Here is a 22,287-nt window from a genome sequence, read left to right as displayed (position 1 = left end):
CGCGATAGTGAGAGGCCTGCACACCGCAATGAAGAGTGGCCCCCACTTGCCACAACTAGAGAAAGCCCTCGCACAGAAACGAAGACCCAACACCGCAAAAATAAATAAATTAATTAATAAACTCCTACTCCCAAAATCTAAAAAAAAAAAAAAAATCTCCCCCTGGATGCTTTAAAGGCATAATCCATAATCTTAAAATCATGTCAAAAAGCAAATTCATGATCTTCTTTACTCTTGCCCTAAATATGGTCCTTTTCCAGTGTCTCTCCCAGGGAATAAATAGTACATCAATGCACTCAGCTACACAAATCCGAAATCTGGGCCTCAGAAGCAGCCCAGAGTCTGTGTCTAGAGTACCCGGACTCAAATTTTGATTCCAGTGACAGACTTTGGGCAAGTATGTTTCCATACCTAGAAGATGGGAATGATGCTAGTAATACCTACCTCAGTTAAATGAGTTAATATTTAGCACAGTGCCTAGTGTATTGTTATCTAGCATCTTCTTCCTTGAACATTTCTCCCTCAGACTCCCCTTCGCAGTCAATCACCAAGATTCATGCCTCTCCATCTCTACCTCCCCAACCTTAGTACTTACTACATCATTTTTAGCCTAAATGAGTACAAAATCCTCCATTTAAAAAAAAGGATCGTTTAAAAACGCAACAGATGATACATTTGAGAAAATAAGATCACTTTCTTGTTTGAAACTCATCAATGATGTGTCATTGTTCTCAGGATAAAAACCAAAATCTATAATGTGCCCAATCCCTATCTCCATTGTCTAGCCACAATGGTCCTCTTCTTAAGTGCATCATAACCCCTTACCACAGGGCCTTTGCACATGCTGCTCCTTCTGTCGAGAACAGTGTCTCCCTACATTCCCATTCCAATTCTACCCAGTTAACTCCCAACATCTTTCAGATCCCAATTCAAAAGTTACTTTCTCAGGGAAACATTCCCTCAACCCTCCCAAAGTAGATCAGTTTCCCCTTTTAAAAACTCTCCTAGCTCTATGTAACTCTCTTCCATAGAATTCATTACAACTTGTAATGATATGTTTACTTGCTATTATCTAATTGCCTATCTCCCTTACTAGTCTCTATAATGCCCAAAGGCAAAGACTGTGTTAGAATCTGCTTATCACTATATCCCAACACCTAGCACAGGGTGCCTGATACAAAGTAGGCATTCAATAATTGTTGAATGAACTATGAAAGTCCTTTGACCCAGCAATTTTTCTTCTAGGAATGAAGTCTAAAGATGTAAGTATGCAAACTAGTCTAGCTGTAACAACACTGCTATTATCACTACCACTAACACCTGACATTTATTTATTTACTACATGCTTTTTCATACCCTAACTCATTTAATCCTCACTACAGCCTATGAGATCCCCATTATTACCCCTAATTTACAGATGAGGAAACTGAAGCATAGAGGTTAAGCAAATTTACCCAACATTTACAGCTAGTAAGTAGACAAAAACAGATTTAACCCAGGCACAGTGGCTCTGGAACTCCAGCTCAGACACTCTATACATTATGATACAGTTATGTTTTATGCAAACTTCAATTGTCAAAATTTGAAATGGTGCTGTAAATATTAAAGTCTCACTTTGTCTGCAAAGTTTGAAGAAATGCAAATCTCCCAAATTAAGAAAAAGTGTAAAAAGTCACATAATTTCAATACAAGAGAGACTAGGGCTTCCCTGGTGGTGCAGTGGTTAAGAATCCACCTGTCAATGCAGAGGACACGGGTTCGAGTCCTGGTCCAGGAAGATCCTACGTGCCACGGAGCACCTAAGCCTGTATGCCACAACTACCAAAGCCCAAGTACCTAGAGCCCGTGCTTCACAACGAGAAGCCATGGCAATGAGAGGCCCACACACCGCAACGAAGAGTAGCCCCCGCTCGCCGCAACTAGAGGTAGCCTGCGTGCAGCAACAAAGACCCACTGCAGCCAAAAATAAATAACAATAAATAAAATAAATATTTAAAAAATCTTAAAAAAATACAAGGGAGACCAGTGAATTGTAAGCATCCGTCTAATTCCCTTATTCCACACACATACACTTCACATATGTTCATAAGAGGACATAAGTCTTGAATCATAGGAGTTATGAATTATTTGAGGTTTTCAAGGATAAATCTTATACATCAATGCAACCACCCTGTGCAAGACTGTTTATTGCAGCAATATTTGGGTTTAAGAAAAAACCCATAAGCCCCTCTTAGAAAATAAGATCAGAAATGAGTATTCTCTTTAAGAATGGAAATCAACTTTTATTCACCAAAATGCTTGCTAACTAGATTTTGAAAACTAAAGAGAAACTTGAGAAAAAATGCATTTTCACTTTGACTGAATGGCATACTCTCAAGCTTTCAACACCCAAGGAAAATAATGCAAGGGCTAATACATTTGACAGTATACTTCTGACTTATGCAATTTAAATTAAAAAAATTTTTGATTCCAAATACTTTTGAAACATTCAGATAACTAAACCTTAAAGCAATGGTTAGTGTGAAAACTAATGATTTTTAAATGGTATAGTAACCTTATTAAGCTTACCTCAAAGCCTGTCTTGAAGGCATTGTTCAAACATAAAAATTTAATTTAACTGAATGGGGTTAAGAGGAACAATTCATTCAATCATCTTTCTACAGCAGTCTTTCCTAATAAGGTGATTCCTGACAGATTTCTAAAAATTCAAACACTTCACAATTTTTTATGTTAACTCCTCCCCACTTCCACATCTGTAAAAGATAAAAATAGGGGGTTAGCTAATAAATCATGGTATATCTACCATGTAGAAGACTATGGAGCTGTTAAAAGCAAGATAGATGTGTACTTACCAGTCTGGAAAGATGCCTGTGATTCAGTAAGTTAAAAAAAGTAAGTTGTAGGATAACGTTTGTTAAGTATGACATAGTCCAATCCTTGTTTTAATAATTCCTGTGTGCATGCATAAGTTCTTTGTCAAGAAAAAGGTCTGCAACAGATGTAGAGAACACACGTATGGACACCAAGCGGGGAAAGTGGTGGTGGGGTGGTGGGGTGGTGTGATGAATTGGGAGATTGGGACTGACATGTAGACACGGATGGGGATAAAATGGATAACTAACCAGAACCTGCTGTATAAAAAAATAATCAACATTAAATTCAAAAATTAAAAAAAAAAAAGAAAAAGGTCTACAAGAATTCACATTAAACTATTAACTGTGCTTACCCTACTGGAGCAGAACTGAGGAAGAGAGGACTTTCACGTGTTTATTTCTGATTTGCTTCTGTTGAGACGCAATGCAGTTCAATGGTTGAAGCTCAGGCAGCTTAGATTTGAATCCAAGCTCTGCTGTTTACTATTTGCATGATCTTGGGCAAGTTCCTTAACCTCTCTGGCCTCAGATTCCTCATCCATAAAATGGGGAGAGTAATAGTACCTACTTCAAGGGATATTATGGTGATTAAACAAGGTAATACACGTAAAATGCTAAGAGCTGTACCTGTCACATAGTACATGCTATTATTTTATTGAAAAACATTGTTTTTACAGTGAATAGATATTCACGTATTAATGTGAAATCCCAACCAACGAGCCCAACTCTACACAAACTATATAAAATAGTATATATGAAAGAGGGTGTGATAGAAATAAAAAGCTCCCTAGGCAATCCTGATTGTCAGCCAAGCTTGCAAACTACTGACTCAAAGGCAGGGGTAAACCAGTTGGAGTGTGGCTGAGTTCCAGTTGGGGAACGCAGGAGAATTCTGGAAGCAGTGAAAGACCATAAAAGACAAGAAAATGGCAGGTCTTGAAGCCCTGGTGGGAAGCCCTGGCTGAAGCTGACTCCACAAGGAGAGGGAAGGGTGTGGGCCTGGTATCTTGTTCTGGCTTGTGTGTGGGGAGCCCACAAGTACCTGTCTTTTCTCTCTGCCTGAAGCTACAAGATGGGGCTCGTTGTGAGAAGGCAGGCAGCCTTAAGCAAGACACCCAGGTTAGTAGCTGAGCCCTCCAGCCCTGCTCTCTGTCTGACCAACCAGCAGTCTACCTCCTCACGTCCAGGGCCACGGAGGCACTTCCCACACAGGGGAGTTAGAGCATCAAGGCCGAGGAGCTGGGACCAGAGTAACTTGCCTCAGGCCTAGAACCCCGTTTTCCCTGCCTGTGCCCAGATGTGCACCATCAGGCCTGTCCTCACTGCTGGCTTTGACAAGAATCTGAAGAACTTCCGAGTGGACCTGGACTTGGGGGTGGGAGAGAGTGGGGCTGCCAATTTGCGGGGAGGAATCTTCTTAGAAAAGCACACATGCACACAATTAATTCCCAGGGAGCAAAGACTTCTTAAAGTTAATCTGAGGCCCTGAAGTCAGACCCCCCCTGGGCAAGATCAACCTCCTTTTAGTCTCCAACACAGGTTTGAGGCTTGGTAAGAGAGATGTCATTTCGAACTAATCTTATGTGCTCTTGAACAAGCAAAAGTGGGGTAACAGATTGAGAAGGCAGAGGAAAGCCTGGGGTCGTGCCTCCCTAGCCGCATCTCGCCCCTGAGATACCTCAGAGTCCTGAGGGAGAACAGCTCTCCCCTCCGTCTTGGGTTCTGTGTAGCCCATAGAGGCTCTCGTGAGGGGGAAGCAGGCACCAGCCCTCCCGCCTCCTGGCAGTGTGGACCTGGCTCCGAGCCCTCTCCTTGGATGTCAGCGACAGAGCCAGAGCTACGAGCTCAAAGGTGGGGTAAAGGGAGGAAGGAAAGTGTTCATTCGGCTCTCCTTCCCAGGATAAGGCATTTTGGTTCGCTGAGCAAGCAGCAGGACCCCCGTACCCCGAAGTCCACCGGACCCTGGCAGCTGAAGCCTGGAGGGGATTTTGTCACCTTGAGGAATTTGCAGGCTACTGATGCTCTAGGTAAGCCACAACCACATGGGTGCCCAGATTTGGCTGGGTGAGGAGGAGGGGGCAGAGCATACCAAGCTCCTCCACTCAGAGCAGGGCTGGGGGAGGTCCTCAATGTTGGGAGGAGGGGGTGGGGTGAGGAGAGGAAGAAGATGAACAGCCAGAAGCAGATTCTCTGCTGAGAACTGACAGTGAGAGCACTGTCAGCTACTGGGCCTGGTATCTGAACCCTCCCTGTTCCCCTACATCCTAAAAGGGTGGCTGGGGTCCTGGAAAGACGTGTCCCCTCCTCATCCCCTCCCCCATCACTCCAGATCTTGGTGATTAACAGAGGCCAGTGGAGGGAACAGCAATTCAAAAGTCTTGGGTCAGATGTTAACTATTTCCAATCTTCCTCAGCTTGGCTGAGGCCAGAGGACTCACAACTCTGACTCCCAAATGGTTAGTACCTCGCAAGTAGGAGCCCAACCTCGTTCAAGCCCTAACTCCACAATTTACTAGCTGGGTGACCTTGGATAAGTTACAAAGTTACAAGCCTAGGTTTCCTATCCAGTGAAATGGGGCCAATTCCACTCCCCTCATGGGGCTTTTAGGAGGATTAAAGGGGCTTATTACATAAAGTACATAGTGTAGTTTCTGGAACTCAGTAAGCTCTCCAGTAAATGGTATTATTAAATGTGTTTGTTTCATTTTGTTTGAAAGCCCTTCCTTGCCGCCCCTGCTGCCTGGTAATGCCAGGGAACTAAATGAAACCAGGGGGAATATTCAACTGCGGCTGACCACGTCGTCGTCCTTGGGTCTGGGAAAAGTCGGGAGTCGAGAAGGTGTGGTGGATGTGGGCCCAGGGTCCTGGATCCAGAGGAGACTTCAGAGACAGTGGCCTGCATGAGGGCACAACTGGAACGTCAGCCACATCTCCTGCCTTTCCCAAACACCACGCTGCCTCTGTTCTGCAGTGAGGGAAGTTCCGAGCTGGACTGGACCCTGCCTACTTCCCTTCTGTTGCTCCCCACATTACACTCCATGGTCCAGCCAAACTAAACATATTTAAGTTCCTGGACCCCATATGCTGTTCCCTTGGCAGGAACAGTCCCTGCCACCTCTCATGTCCCAACCCCTTCCCCAGCCTCTGGCTTGGACAGCACTTCTGCCAGGTGCCCCCCACCTCCAAGAACATGTCAGCAGCCCTTCCTATGTGACTCTATATTTTTCCTCCCACTTGATTACATGCATATATTACTTATTTTGTCCATCTCCCCCCACCAGCAGGTGAATGGCCCACAAGCCTGGGTTTAGTGCATGTTTTGCTCACTAATGTATCCCCGGCACCTAGAACAGTACCTGACACTTGGTAGGTGCTCAACAGATATTTGCTGAGTGAAGGATTCACTAGTAAAATTGCCTGGTGACTGATCTGCTGCCTCCTGTGGTCAGGGAGCTCACTGAGGTTAAGGAGCTGTGGGCCTTGCCTGTCTCTCAACGTCAAGCGCCCAGTAGGTACTCAGACGTTTGTTGGCTGAATGACCAGTCAGCTTGGCCTTGAGTCTCAGACACCTCACTGCCTCTGTAATGCGGGAGGAGCTGCATTCGACCACCGTGGCCATATGAGGAGGCGGCTGCCCACCCACACACCAGCCAGGACAAAAAATCTCCACCCATGAAGAAGTTCTCACCTTAGAAATTCAGGGCCCTTTCCAGATTCCCTTTCTGCTTTGGGGAAAGTAACAAGCATTAGATTAAGGACAAATAAAGGGAAGGACTTCTCCTCCCAAACAAAGGACGTGACCAAGTACCCAATAAAAAATTGCTGTCTCTTAGCACAGGGCCAGGTGGGAAGCAAGAAGCCAGAAGGGACGGGTCTGGTAAGGAGACTGTTGGGAGAGGGGGATGTTAGCGTCCAAAAGAGACTCAGCTACTTCAAGACACAGAAAAGCTGACTTCTCAGTACTCGGCCACAGTACTGAGATCCCCAGGTAATCCTCATTTAACCCAGCAATTACGCTCCCAGGGGTGTACCTAACTGATCCGCCTGTGCAGTTTCCCTTGCACAATGGTGTTCACGGCAGCACTAGCTGTAATAGTCAAAAAAATGGAAACTCCTCAAATGCCCATCAACAGCCGAAGTGTGGATGGTCACATGACGGAAACTATAGAAGAATGACAATCGACCACAACGACATCCAGAACTGTACAAGAATCTCACAATGTGCAGTGAAAGAAGCCAGATCCAAGAGGATATTCTGTATGATTCTTCTACATAAAGTTCAAATATAGGCAAATCAATCCATGGTATTTGAAGTCCAGACAGTGGTTTTCTTGGGGGAGGGTAACGATGGGGAGGGAAGTGGCATTTGAGGCGCTGATAATGCTGTTGCTTGATATGTGTGCTAGGTACATGGGTGTGTAGGTGTGTGATGTTCATCGAGCTGTATGTACACTTATCATCTGGACACTTTCTTCCACAAATGTTATTCTTCAATAACAGTGCTTCTTTGCATGGAGATCGTTCAGCCTCAGGACCGAAGCCTCCACTGATTTGGGGAGACAGGCCCTTCTGTCCCTCCTCCTCCTCCATCATCCTCCAAATGCTTTGCAGAGCTATCGTTTCCTAGAGACTCATTGCTCACGGCAAGCCATGCTTTCCTCACACAGCAGGGAGGTAAGGGCACCCTGCATGGGTAACCTAGGAACAGAGTGCCATGTGAGGAGATGAGAAGAGAGACTAGAGGTTTGAGACCCGCTCCCCAGACACCAGCTAACAGTGATGTACGCCGGGCTTTGGCAACCAACCCTACTCGGCTGCTGAGCCAGGAAGGTAGCTGGGTGGGCTGGAAGCCCCAGTTCCCAAATATTCATTCCATAGAGGCAGATTTATTGGGCACCATGGACTCCCTCTGGCCTTACTGCTGACTGCCCCAGTGACCTCACACCAAGTTTCTCACCCTCATTTTACAGCTGAGTGGGAGTTACCATCACCTGCACCGCAAGGCTCTTATAAGCATAACAAGTAACTAATATTAGACAGTCAGCTCCACCAGGGCAAGGTCTTAGTTTTGTTCATTGTTTTAGCCGCCATTCTAGAATAGTGTCTGATACATGCAGATGCTAAATATATGTTTACTGAAAAAATAAAATGTAAATAGAGGGCATAGCCTGAAATGGGAGCTCCAAAACAAAGGGCACTTTTTACATGAGTTGAAATAAGCAAAACCATCTTGAAGTTAACTCCTGCTCAGTCAGATTTATTACTGAACTTTGAAGTTTTCTACCAAAGCTAATGAGGGTTAGCTTTAATCTTACCCAAACGCTGACTAAGGGTGAGTTGAACCTGCGGAGGGGGCCATAATGAAGTACTGGATTTCTTTTACTGTAATTAAGCTGCTTCTCTCAACTGTTCTCCATGAAAGATGTATAGACCACTTTAGGTCACTCACTTTAATCGCTGCGCTAATACCACGAAAGCTCCTTCCTGCCACCTCTCCTTTGTCTTTGCTTCTAGACCACACTTGAAGGCAGACCCCAGACTGTGGGGTTGGGGTGGGGGAACATTCCTGCTCTACCTCCTTCCAGATTAACCTCTCACTCTTGGTCTAGGCAAGCCTGGCTTCACCTGACCCAAGCCCCCAACACTAGGACACTTAAGACACTGTATTCAAGCTGGTTTCCTCCGCAGGAATGTTTCTGGAAAACCCTAGGAGGAAAAGGAATAAATGACTAAGCGCTCTTGGGGTAGGGGGTTGCTACTGGTGGGATTTGGTGCTCCAACATTCCACTTCTTCATTTCATCCACCTCCTACTTTCTGGTGGTAAAAAAAATGCCAGGGAACTTGGGAGTCAGAAACTTCCATTCAAGTCACATCTGGTCACTGCAGAGATGACTCTGGGGAAGCCACAACCACTGAGGTTTCATCTGTAAAATGGGCAGAACTTCACAAGACTGTCATAATTCACACAAACAGCTACTGGGACCTATTAAGCACCAGGTCCTGGGCATAAACCTAGAGGTAAAAGTCATGCCTGTGACCCTCAAGGAAGCTCACGAGTTTAGCCTAGGGAATTGAATCCATTAAGCTGTTCCTGTGTTTCTCCATCTCTAAAACCTCCAGCAGGGCTGGGCTACAGGGTTTCTGAAGTCCCAACTCTGGGATTAAGAGCTCAAGTTGTTTAAATGTACATCACCAGCTTCAAGAGAATGCCAGGAGGATAAAGCAAGCTCAGAGCTGTGCAAACGCTTTGAAGAGGAAAGTGCACCTACAAACAAGGTATTAATTATAACAGATAATTTCTTTGAGCTCAACTTCATAGACACCTGTGAAATTCATAACCCAGGGGCAAACAACAAGGGCAACTGTTCCTTAGCTATAGGGAAACTGTCGTCTGCTTGGCCAAACTTGAGAGATTGTATGTACCCTCAGGACAACCCTTTCAACATGGCTGGATCCAGGCTGGGGCTCCTGTGTATGGAGGATAGGGAGCTGGGGTGGAGGTAGAAAAGAGGTCAGCTGCTGAGGACTAAGGGGAGAAATACCACTATTTTTTGCCGGGGAGTCCCAATTTATTGGGACAAATTGGGCCCAGAAACTTGCTTTTATTTAAAAAGAAGGCAGCATCCCATTTCACAGGAAGACTGCTCTAAGAACTCGGCACGTTGCAGGGAGCTGCACTCAAGGTTAGCCAAGCACATTAACCCACGTTTTGTTTTATAAGCTAGGTGTGCTTGCTGCTGGCATGAACCCACCATTTTCACAACCATAAACCAGACATCCGAGAAAGCAGAATTTTCTCAAAAGGTTTAAAATGCCTGACGTCACCGAGAAGCACTTGCCAACCGGACTGTGAAATCGAAAACCTGATCACTGCTTCCCCCCAAGAACCTCAAGCTTAGTGAAGTGACAGTTAACCTGATATTTCTTGCTTCAGTAAGAAAGATAAGGCACAGACAACACTCAGAGCCATAGCCTGCTCTCCCAGACTGTAGTCGGAAAACTTGACAATGAGGGGGAGGGTGTACAGATTTGGCAGAAGTCTGGTTAGCAGTAAAGCTTCCTCAGGGAGCCGGAATTGGATTTGGGGCCCTGCCCGAGTTAACATTTTTACAGGATGGCTGAGGTGCAGTTTGTTAGCCAGTCGGTAATAAACCCACGTGCAAGAATTTAACAGTTTATGAGGCACGGCCTCCTGCTGCCTCTCCTCAGCTCCCTACAGCCAAGAGCTTAAGGAGCTTGGCCTAGCCTGGGTGTTCACTGTTTTGTCAATATGCAGAGTTATTCGGGGGGAAAAGAAGAAATAAAGGCTTCTACAGAACTCAAGGCCCCCACTCCTCTTTTGGAGAAACAAAGGAGAGCCATTCTGTGCCCTAGGCAGCTCTCCCGCACATTCAAGCTGTGGGAATTTGTACCTGTGGTGAGGGGTATGCTGATGGGGGCATTAGAAAAATGCTAGGTGGCATAGGTTTTTTAATCGCTTTGAAAATTTTAACCTTTAGATCCCCTACCCAGAAAAATGCATACAAGTCCTTAAACAATTTCACAGGTTAAGGATCCTCTGGAATCCCACCCAAGGATCCTGGGACACACCTCTGTTTAAGAACTTGGGTTTGATCCGGTGGAGGAACCCTCACTGTCCTGGATGGAGGGAAAGAGGCCCCCATCAGCCGTCAGCTGCCTGGATCTCATAACACACTGGTTCTGAGCACCAAAGAAAACCCCACCCCCTCAAGTTTTTAAACCGTAGAAGAAACTATGAGATCAAAAATGTGCTTTGATCCCCCACCCACTGCCCCTACAGCTCAAGACCTTCTGGCTCCTGGACCCCCACTGCCTCAAGGGCCCTAACATTTCAGTCCCAATACACTGGGGGTCGGGGGGTGTCCCCAGTGCGTGATGGCCCCAGTCCAGGTGTGCCAGGCCCAGTTTTCAGGCAAGCTGCAGGGTGGCGGGCCCTCCGGGAAGGGCAGGGTTAAGAGTGCATTCCAGCTGCCGGGCAAGAAGGGGGGCGGGGGAAGGGAGCGCGAAGAAGAGAAACAGACCTGGTCTGTCAGTCGGAGACACAAAGCACGGTACACAAAGGGGGCCCGAGAGGGGCGAAGGAGGCTGCCCGGGGCACGGCTCATCCCCACACCTGCGCGGGGGTTGAGGGAGGAATGTGGAAGGCGCATTCCTCCGCTGGGGCCAGCAGGGGAGAGCTTCCCACGTCCGGGCTGGGTGAGCGGCTCAGCCGCCCCGCACCCCGAAGGAGGGGGTCCAGGTCAGCCGCCGCAGAGGGCCAAGGAGGGGCTGGACGTCAGAGGACGCTACGCTCTCCGGCCTTTCTCTCCATACGCCCACCCCCATTCCAGCCCCGGGGATGCTTTCTGCGCCTCCCACGCACCTGAGGAGGCGCCAGGAGCCCCCCGACGCAGCCCGGACACCCCTAGCGCAGCCCCCGCCTCGAAGTTCCGCCAGGCGGCCCCCCGTGGGGGGCGTCTTACCATTCCCCCGCGCCCGGCCCGGCTCCAGCTCCGCGCCTCGCGCCTCCAAGGTCACTTCAGCTTCCCCGAAGCCGGCCCGGCACGGCTCGGAGGCCGCGCGCGGCAGCCAGTAAATCTGCGCCTAAGGGAAGAGGGGGAAAGAGGGAGGCTGGGTCACAGGCGTGCCCGGCCCTGCATACCCATCCCGGGGAGTCCTCACAGGCTTTCCCGAACAACCTTGGCCCCAGGCAGCCCAGTCCGGCTCTCTCCCCGACGCCACCGCCGCGTGCGGACCCCGCCCGCCCTCTGAGGAACGTCCCGGCAGGGGTCAGGGCAAGGCAATGGAGTACCTGGAGTAGGAGGAAGAAGCGGAGGAGGAGGGACGCGAGAGGCCCACTAGGGAGCCCCATGGCTGGAGAGAGAGGGGTGAAAAGCTGCCGCGACGGCGGGCTAGTGCTCCGCTAAGTTCAGCGCGTCCCTTTGAGAACCGCGGCTCGCGGGAGCCAGCGGGAGGGGGGGGGGGGCCAGGTGAGCGCAGGTAGGTGCTGATTGGTCCAGCGCCGCAAGGTCCCGCCTCCTCGCAGGTGGGGCCGGGGCTGGCTCTGTGGAGGCACCCCGAAGCCCCCCCCACCACCACTGTCCTCTCCCGCGCCCCTCCTGCGTTCTCTCGGGTTTTCTGGAGTTGCTCCCGGCAGAGACCCAAGCCCTGTCTCGCAGATTCTGGGTTCGAGGGGAAAAAAAAAAAAAAGGCAACCCACTCTCCGCCGCACACGAAGAAAATTGTTTCTGTGCCTTGTGTAAAAGAAAGTGGAGATGCATCTGAACCCGACTGGAAACAAAGGCGCCCCATTCATGCTCCCCCGAGGCTCTCTGTTATCCAAGGCTTTGATGGAGGCCGGGTGTGTCCGCCCCACACCCGGCTACAGCGCTGGGCGGGCGGGTACCTCCTGCCTCTTTCCCTACCTCCCACATCAGCCTGCCCCAAGGACTCCGAGTGTTTAAAACTGGCAGTGAGGTCCCGAGGGACCGTGTTACAGAATCTGCTACAACTTGCGGAAAACTCATTACTTCCCTGGCACAGCCGAACAAAAGGAGGCTGGGAGAGAAGATCCGAGTTCGAAGCCGTGGTGACGCCAAAAGGTGCGAGGTAGAGGGGTGGTTATTAGCCCCATCACCTCCAGCAAGCTTCCCACCCCCCACGTAGGATATAAATAATTAACAATTTCTCAAGTTTTGTAAAATGCAAATAAAGGCATTTTAAAAATCGCGACTGTTTTTATTGGTCTAAAATACCTACTATAATCTAAGTAAAAACTGCTGGCTGCGAGAAGCAGCCTTCCAGTGAGTCTCCCTACGAAGCAGCTCTTCTGTATCCTTACTGGGGGACATGCAACGGAGCTGGGATTCGTTCCTCTACTTCAGACCCGAAGTGCTTTATCCGTGGTGGCACGCAAGTGGGCCCCGGGCCCTGAAACGGTCCTGAAACTCAGTCGCTCCACACTGCACGCCCTCTCCCCACCGAGCTGAGTTTTCCCAGCCAGTCACAACCTCCTGTTCCCTGAGGCCTCCCCACCTTCCCTAGTTGTCTTGAGAATCTCAGGCTGACTCCTCAACACTTTCCTTCCTCCTACCCATCTCAGATTTAGGGGTTTGAGGAGGAGACTAGAGTCTCTAATTATAGATTCTTTGGCTCTCAAGGGCTAGCCTGGAAGCCTGCCTGTCCTTCCCACCACCAGGACTGCGGCTAAGAGGACTGTTTGCGTTGCGACCGTGGGAGTCCTCTCTCTAGCCGACCATGGGCTCTGGGGCCGCACCGCCTGCGTTCAAACCCGGATTCCATCACTTATTAGCGCTGTGACCTCAGGCTAGCGAAATAACCCCTCTGAGCCTCAGTTCCGCATGCATCTAGTGGGGCTCTTATGATATCTGCCCTCTATAAAGTACTAGGATTGAATGAATTAATACATATACAAGAGGATTAAATTAGCACGTTTAAAACGCTAAACTCAGCACTTGGCACAGAGCAAGTGCCCAAATGTTGCCTGGTATTATTGCTTTAGGATCTAGTTTATTTGTCCTCCGCCTCACGAGCCGTTTCTTTCCTCTATAGCACCCTCACGTTCCCCAAACTAAGAGAATGAGAAACGCTATAATCCTTCAATTTCACGGCTGATGGTAAAGCGAGCAATTGGCATCTGGTATCAGGGGAGCGCTCCGTTATCCCGCCTGTGGTCCCGGCAGCTGGGGGTTGGGGATGCACGACGCGCAGGAGAAGCCCGAAGCTGCTGGCTGAACTCCAACCCCCTCGCCTCGCTCTCCCACAGGGGGCGCTTTCCGTGCCCGAGGGGAGGTTAGATACCCGCGCAGAGGCTTTTCGAGGCTGCGCAGGTCCCAGACAGTACCTGGTGGCCCCGCCTATCCTCGCCTCGCAGGTTCCTTTGCGCCCTCCGGGAACCAGATGCAGCCATTAGGCGGACAGTTAAACATCAACATGCGTCGGGATACAGGTCCTAATTAAGTAAACACCTGGCTGGAGGGCAGTTGAGCATGCTCATTTCCGCCTCCTTCCAGGGCACTCAGCATTCCGGGCGGGGGCTGGGAGGGGAGAGGAGAAATTGAGAGTCAGCTCTTCTGCCTGCACCTTGGACCACACTGCTGTCTTCTCTGCAGCTCCCTTAGTCGGTCGGCCGTTCATTCATTCATTTAAGAGATATTTGCTGATAGCCTGTTGTGTGCCAAGCACTGGAGATACAACAGTGAACGAAGCAAACATCCCTGCATGCTTGGACCTTCCATCACAGAGTGTGAGGGTTCAAGGAAACTAAATAAGTAACTATATAGCATGTTAGATAATATGTACTATGCAGAAGAACAGAATGGGAAGTGCCAATTCACGGAACAGAAGGTAGGGCTGGAAATTGTAAACAACATAATCTAGAAGGTGTTTAGGTCAGGGTCTAGTGGGAGACAGAATCCAGCTCGGATGGTTCTAGTCTTAGTGAAGGGACTAGAGGAATGGGCAGGGTTCAGGAACCAACAGGGGTGTAGAAGGTCCGGAGATCAGCAGCAAGCAGAAAAGCAGTTACAACTTGGAGGACTGGAGGGCAAAGGGAGGAAATGGTATCATTGGGAGTGGGGGGTTGGAGGGGAGGCGGGAGCTGGAGAGCTGAAGTGGAGGACCACCCCTCCCAAATGCAGCTGTGGTCCAGGAGGGACAGGCCACTGCCCAGAGCAGAGCAGGGAGGATGTGGGGGGGAAATAACTCAATATCTCTCTCCTTTCACCCTTCATCTTCTGGCATTGCCTGCCATGGACCAAACCCACCCAGAAGCCTGAGGGCAGGAAAGCCCAGGTGGTGGTGTCTGTAGGGGTCATCTTTCCAGGCACAGGGCAGAGAGGAGAAAGGCAGAAAATGGAGGAAGGGCTGATGAGCAACGGGGAAAGCCCAGAGGCCTCCTTGAGAAATGAATAAAACCTGAAGGAAGTGAGGGAGAAAATTACATTAAGCATATCTGAAGAAAGAGTATTCCAAGCAGAGAAAATAAGGCAAAGGCCCTGAGACAGTAGATTTCTCGGGACAGGAGAAAAAAAAAAAAAGGCAATGTGGCTGGAGTGGAGTGAGCAAGTAGGAAATGAGTCAGATTTGGGAGGGTGAGGTACAAGTCTTGTACAGCCTCATAGGCTATTGTAAAAACTTTGCCTTTTACTCTGAGCAGGAGGGGAGGAAGGCACTGGAGGCTGTGAGTAGAGGAGTGGTGTTGAGAAGACTACAGGAGATGAGGGCAGAAACAGTGAGGTCAGCTGGGATTCCACTGCAATAAGCCAGGCAAAAACTGAAATGGCTTGGTTCAGGGTGGTCATTGTGGAAGGGGTAAGAAATGATCAGATTAAAACAAACAAAATAAAAAGTGTTGGTGAGGATGTGCAGACATTGAAACACTTGTGCACTGTCGGTGGGAATGTCAACTGGTACAGCCACTATAGAAAATAGTAAAACAGCTACTAAAAAAAATTAAAAATAGAATTGCCATATGACCCAGCAATTGCATTTCTAGGTATATACCCAAAAGAACTGAGTGTAGGGACTCTAACAGATACTTGTATAATACATCTAAGTTCATAGCAGCATTATTCACAACAGTCAAGAGGTGGAAGCAACCCAAGTGTCCATTGACAAATGAATGGATAAAAAAATGCTTCATAGGTACAGAGTTTCAGTTTTGCAAGATGGAAAGAGTTCTGTGGATGGGTGATGGTGATGGTTGCACAAAAATGTGAATGTACTTTATGCCACTGAACTGTATGTTATGTGGACTTTACCACAATTTTTAAAAGTTACTTTAAAAAAGTGATCAGATCTGGGTATATTTTGAAGGTACTGCCAACGAGATTGGCTAAAGGATTGGATGGGGGTGTGAGACAGAGCAGGTCAAGGATGACTCCAGGGTTTGGGGCCTGAGCAACCAGCAGGATGGCAATACCATTTCCTGACATGGGTAAGGCACATGTAGTGGACACTGTTAGGGCACTGCTCAGATCCCCTGAGATCCCTTTGTTGGTTTCTGAACTCCCCTTGTTTGGCTTCTGTGTGCTGATTCTCCCAGCAGCCTGTACATGTGAAGGGCCAGAGGCTTGCCCTTCAGCTACTGGGGTCCCTTTGCCCTTGCAAGGAAGTGCCCAGGAGTTCACTTTCCCAGCCCTTAGCCAATGACCAAGTGGTGCTGGAATGTGGAAGCTGAGCACCAGCCTGCCTCCCCGCAAACTCCCAGGGGTAACTTACATCCAGCATTCCCTGCTGGATCAGGCTCAAGCTACCCTCCAGGGACTTGGTCTGAAATCACACCCTTACTTGGCTTCTTGTCCTCTTTATCTTGCTTCTCCACTCCCTCACCAGTTCCTCCTGGGAGCCCTTCCAAATTTAATAAGTCACTCAGGTACATGAATCCTTGTCTTAGGGTTAGCTTCTTGGAATCTCATTGCAGGTAGAGCAAGTTTGGGATTAGGGGAAGATCAGGACTTCAAGGTGGGGCATGTTCAGAGATGCCCGGTAGTGGCATGTTGAGGAGGCTGTGGTTGGAGACACTGGTCCAGGGGAGGCGTCCTGCCTGGGATATACCTTTGTCACAATGGAAAAGCATCTATTAGTGGAGAAAGACATGCCCAGGGAGAACGCTGAGCCTCTGGGGGCCTTCCCATCTCCGCCAGAGCATGGCCTTTTTCAACACAGATGTTCGTCGCGTCCCTGATGCCTTCCACCCAGACAGGGCTGGGACTCTTTCACTCATTTTGCTCTTTCAGAAAGAAGTGCACCTTCCCTGTGCTTCTTGTCTGCATTTCACATTTAAACACGTGCTACTTACTGTCTTGTGGGATCTCTGGCATTGTTACTTTCATCTGAGTGCCCTTCTGCCTCACTCGCCAGTACCTCTTTTCCCCCTCCTTGAAAGCTCCTGGGGTCAGGGATCAGGATGAGCAGAATATCACCTCTGCAGATTTCCCCACAGCACCCTACCAGCCAAAGGTCTGTGGCATTTAAGTTAGGCTTGGCAGACCTATGTCTGAATCTTGCCTCTGAAAACGACTGCATGGGTGATCTGGGGTGAGCTATTTAATCTCTCAAAGTCCTCTGGAATGAGTAATTCCTATTTGGTGAGTGATGGTGAGAATTATCCCAAACTGAAATGACCTTCCTCTGCAAATCTGCTCCCCCCACAATCTTTCCATCTCAGCCAAAGGCAACTGCATCCTTCCAGCGGCTCAGCCTGAGCCGTCTTTCACTCTCTGACTCATCTGCTACCACTTGCTCACTTTTTCAGCGCTGGCCTCCCTGTGGTTCTCCGAACACACCAAGTGTGGGCCTTTGCACAGTGCTTCCCTCTGCCTGGATCGCCCTTGCCCAGATGTCCACCCACCTTTCTCCCTCACTCCTTCAGGTCTCTGCTCAAATGTGGCCCCTCTGAGAGGCCTTCCCTGACCTCCCTACATAGAGAGCCCTCTCTCATCACCCTCTTTCCCCTGCTTCATTTTTTTTCATAGCACTCATAGCACTTAATAGCACTAATCTATTAGTACACACATATACATATATATATATATATATTTTTTTTGGTGGCTGGAGGAAGGCAACATACAGGAATGATTAAGAGCAAGGACTCTGGAGTCACACTGTCTGGCTTTGAATCATTAATGCAGCTCTTCCAAGCTGTAAGACCTTGGCCAAGTGACTTTCAACTCCCTTGTGCCTCAGTATCCTCATCTGTAAAATGGGATAAGCATAACAATACCTTCCTCATAGGTTATGGGTTAATATTTGTAAAGCACTTTGGAACACAGTAAACCTAAGTATTCATTAAATTGTATTTATTGTCGCTCTCCCCTCACTGAGTGTATCCTCCCTGAGAGGCAGGGATTTTTGTCTGCTTTGTTCATTGCTGTACCCCCAGTACACAGAACAGCCTGGCATAAAATAGATACTGAAATATGTATTGACTGAGTGAAATCAAGAAGATAATAACTGTTAAGCATCTGGCAGGGAGCTAGAAGCAGAGTAGACACAAAATCAATGTGGGTTCCCTGACCCACCTCACAGAGCTGATGTGAAATCCAATGAGCTAATAGGCAGGAAAGTGTTTTGCCAAGTGTCCTACAAATAATACAAGTCACAATAAAATGAACTACTAGCACACTCTGGATTCAGACTCTAAGTATTTTCAGGCATGATCTCACTCTCATCCTCTCAACTCCACACGCTAGTTCCCTTTTCACAGATGAGGAAACTGAGGTTAAATCCCTTGCCCAAGGCCACACTGCTAGGACAGAGGCAAAGCCACAGTGCAACCCAGTTGTCTCACTCCGAAACTCATTGCCTGAATCAGTTTCCAACCTACTATTCATCAATGTTTGCTGGAAGAATGAATTTGGGAAGCAGGTCTTTGGTATATTAGGAAGAATTCCACGATATCCGATCTTTTAAGAACCTCTTAAAATAGACATATTTGCCTCTGGTCCAAGGTTAAATTCTGGGTCCTCCAAGAAATATTTAGAAAGAGCTTTTCTGCCCATTTTTGGTAGCAAAATTCCCAGAGCTCCACTCCCACATAGCACACTTACAGGGTTATGTCCCAAAGACAAGCGGGTGTTTTCCAATCTTTTCTAGGAAGTATCCTTAAAACTGGGTGCGGCCCTATTTCCTGCTCCTCCCCTCCCCTGCCCAGTGCCCCTACAAATGCTTCCACAGTCTTACTTCTTTATGTCTGTTCCTGAGCTTTCTGGGACCCTCCTTTCTGCCCAGTGATGTCTCTGGCCAGCTTTCCCATCTATCACTTCTAAATCCTTAAAGGTGCTGAGGCAGCTGATCCCCAAAGAGAAAACTGATCCACATACCTTCCCTTTCCTTGAACGTCGGGCAGGGCTCCGCTGCACCGGTGAATTTTTGCCAAGGCCTGAGCTGTCACTTTCCAGAGATAAGAGGCTAAGCATTTATGTATGTGTATACACTGAAGGCACAGAATCGATTAATCAATAAGCACTCACAAAGCCCTGAATCCCTGTGGTTGGCTAAGGTCTAGAGACTTTGAGAACTGTAGGGCTCAAAAAGACCTTAAAGAAAATAATAACAACAAAATAATAATAATCTGTCCTCAGAGACATTCTTCATCCTTCCCCTGAAAGGCAGGGGTGATCTCTGCAGATGAGGTTTCCCAGGCTCACCTGAGAGATGACTTCCTGCTGGGTTCAGCCAATGGAAGGCACTAGTGGGAGACTGAAGGGTGGGACAAAGGGAAAGGCCAGGGTATGCCTCCTCCTTCAGCTGTTTTGATAATGGCTGTGTTTAATCTACAGCTACAGCTCCTGCTGTCGGTCCATGTTCTGCCAGACTCTGGGCTCTGGAAACACCACCATTTCCCTCTCTTTCTCCTGCTAAGGGGTGGATGACTTCTTGCTGCCTAATCTCTAGGTTGTATCACTGTCCCCTGTTAGGCTTCTTAGCCTCTCCATCACCTCTGCGTTAAGTTCCCTCTGCTTTAAATACTCCCAGTGGTTTGTCTTCCTGATTGGACCTTGACTGACAGAACAGTTAAAACTTACCCAGTACTTACTATGGGACAGACACTGTTCTAAGCGCATTGTGTAAATTAACTTATTTAATTCTACCATCTGAGGAATGATTATATTTTACAGATGAGAAAACTGAAGCACAGAGAGTCTGATCTACCCTAGTGAGATACCAAATCTGGATACGTATCAAAAATTAACTGCCAGGAAGCTAATTAAAAATAGAGGAGGTGATGGACACCGTCCTGGCCCTACTGAGTTGGACTCACCAGTCCATGAGGCCCAGGAATCTGGAGATTTAATAAGCTCCCTAGGTGATTCTGATTCAACTAACCCAGCACCCCTCCATGAACTGGTAGTCAGGAAACCCTGACCTCATTTTGGCGATGAGGACAGTAAGATCCAGATCAGTTGTACAACAAGCTCTGTGGCAGACAAAAACACCGCCAAGGACAGTGCTTTCTGCTACTTCCACTGCCTTCTCCTTCAAGGTCACATGGCTGGTTCTGATGTTTGGACTTGCCCTCCCCAGGAGCCATCTGAAGGTATTTCTTATTAGAAATGTTTTGGAAAATTCAGTATATAAACAGATGTGTAGGGCTTCCCTGGTGGCGCAGTGGTTAAGAATCCACCTGCCAATTCAGGGGACACGGGTTCGAGCCCTGGTCCAGGGAGATCCCACATGCCGCGAAGCAACTAAGCCCGCGTGCCACAACTACTGAGCCTGTGAGTAGAGCCCGCGAGCCACAACTACTGAGCCCATGTACACAACTCCTGAGGCCCACACGCCTAGAGTCCGTGCACCACAACAAGAGAAGCCACCGCAATGAGAAACCTGTGCACCCAATGAAGAGTAGCCCCCGCTCACCGCAACTAGAGAAAGCCTGCGTGCAGCAACGAAGACCCAACGCAGCCAAAAATAAATAAATAAATAAGAGGGTTAACATAAATTATAAAACAAAACAAAACAAAACAAAAAAACACAGATGTGTATGCAGAATTGCTGAGTGGTGATCAGTATTTGGGAAAAGGAAAAGGGAGGCAATTTAATCCACCTAATCTCTTACTTTCAGTCCTTTCTGAATAACTTCGGAGAGATAGTTAACCCTCCCCTCATTCTACCTTCCCCATTCTGACCAAGACTGTGGTCAGGCCAACAATCTATATTTTTCAACAGGGGCCAACGCAGCAATAAATAAATAAATAAGAGGGTTAACATAAATTATAAAACAAAACAAAACAAAACAAAAAAACACAGATGTGTATGCAGAATTGCTGAGTGGTGATCAGTATTTGGGAAAAGGAAAAGGGAGGCAATTTAATCCACCTAATCTCTTACTTTCAGTCCTTTCTGAATAACTTCGGAGAGATAGTTAACCCTCCCCTCATTCTACCTTCCCCATTCTGACCAAGACTGTGGTCAGGCCAACAATCTATATTTTTCAACAGGGGCCCAAGGTGATCTGCCAATTTGGAAAATACAATCAAAATCCAAAATGTTCAGAATCTGAATGGACTTCTGTCGTTGCCTTTCCCCCCATGACACTGCTGTATTCCCAGCACCAACAAACAGTGCCTGGTACACAGTAGGTGCTTAATAAATATTTACCAAGTGAAATAACAGTAATAATTATTCTTGCATTGTGAAAATATTTTCTGTACAGTTATTCACTGATCCTCACGATGGACAGAAGAGATCTCAGAGTCCTCATTTTACAGGAAATGAAACTGAGTTCAGAGAGATTAGGTGACTTACCAGGTCACACAGCTAATGAGAAGCGTCACAAGCTCTCTCCGTGAAACTCTTCCCTCCCAGATGATGGTGGTAAGAAGGAACACAGGTGGAAGAATGTAAATATGAATGCAGAATAAATTACCAAAATAGAGGTCAAATTAACTCGATAAGGATAAGAAATTCTAGCATTTATCACTGGAGGAGGAGATTAGAGATTCAAAGATTCCAGGGGATACACAAGTCCCTCTATCTCTGGACTCTTAACTTTACCGTCATTAAATTCAAGCAATCCTTGCTTGCCTGCTATATCGGTAATAGTAATCCCCCTCTCATCCCTTATGGTTAAATGCTAAGTGCTTTGTACATCTTATTCCATTTAACCCTATCATCTCTCTCCTGAACTACTGCAGTAGCTTTCCTTCGTCACCCTCCAATCTGTTTTCCCCACTTCTGTCAGACTGATCACTTACAACTGCCAGGTCTGATCACTTTGGATCTCTGATTAAAATCCCTAAATGCCTCCCCACGCTGCTCTCTCAAGGTCCTGCTTGGTCTAGGCCCCACCTACCTCCCCGTTCATTACATTCAAGAAATATTTATTGAGGGCCTACTACGTGTCAGATGCTATTCGGAGCACTGAGAATGCAATGGTGACGTGTCAGATGCTATTCTGAGCACCGAGAATGTAATGGTGAATCAAATACACAAGATCCTTGATATCATGGACTTTGTAATAAAAACGTAGAGAAGTAAACAAGATAATTACAGACTATTGAAAGTGCTAAGAAGGAAAAAAAATAAAGCAATAAGATAGTTACCAGGGAAGCCCATTTTAAAAAAAATTATTTTTGGCTGCGTTGGGTCTTCATTGCTGTTCTCGGGCTTTCTCTAGTTGCGGTGAGCGGACTTCTCATTGTGGTAGCTTCTCTTGTTGTGGAGCACGGGCTCTAGGCGCGTGGGCTTCAGTAGTTGTGGCATGTGGGCTCTAGAGCGCAGGCTCTGTAGTTGTGGCACTAGGGCTTAGTTGCTCCACAGCATGTGGGATCTTCCTGGACAAGGGCTCTAACCCGTGTTCCTGCATTGGCAGGCGGATTCTTTTTTTTTTTTTTAACATCTTTATTGGAGTATAATTGCTTTACAATGGTGTGTTAGTTTCTGCCT

At 47.7% G+C, this 22,287-nt stretch overlaps 1 protein-coding gene across 2 annotated transcripts in view; it reads right to left on the bottom strand.

Moving 5' to 3' along the window:
- Positions 1-22,287, bottom strand: part of CDH3 (cadherin 3) — a 104,502-nt gene that overhangs the window by 34,208 nt on the left and 48,007 nt on the right. Inside the window, exons 1-2 of one of the 2 annotated variants that reach the window (XM_007110765.4) lie at positions 11,687-11,917; positions 11,358-11,478 (exon numbers count right to left, since the gene is read on the bottom strand). In XM_007110765.4, coding sequence (XP_007110827.2) covers positions 11,358-11,478; positions 11,687-11,746 — 181 coding nt within the window. In that variant the 5' untranslated portion in view covers positions 11,747-11,917. Of the gene's footprint in view, positions 1-11,357; positions 11,479-11,686; positions 11,918-22,287 lie in introns of those variants that run through there. The other variant, XM_028477509.2, reaches the window with a different exon arrangement.

Source organism: Physeter macrocephalus, chromosome 17 (assembly GCF_002837175.3).
Source record: "Physeter macrocephalus isolate SW-GA chromosome 17, ASM283717v5, whole genome shotgun sequence".
NCBI classification, from domain to species: Eukaryota; Metazoa; Chordata; class Mammalia; order Artiodactyla; family Physeteridae; genus Physeter; species Physeter macrocephalus.
This window is presented reverse-complemented; position numbering and strand designations above follow the sequence as displayed.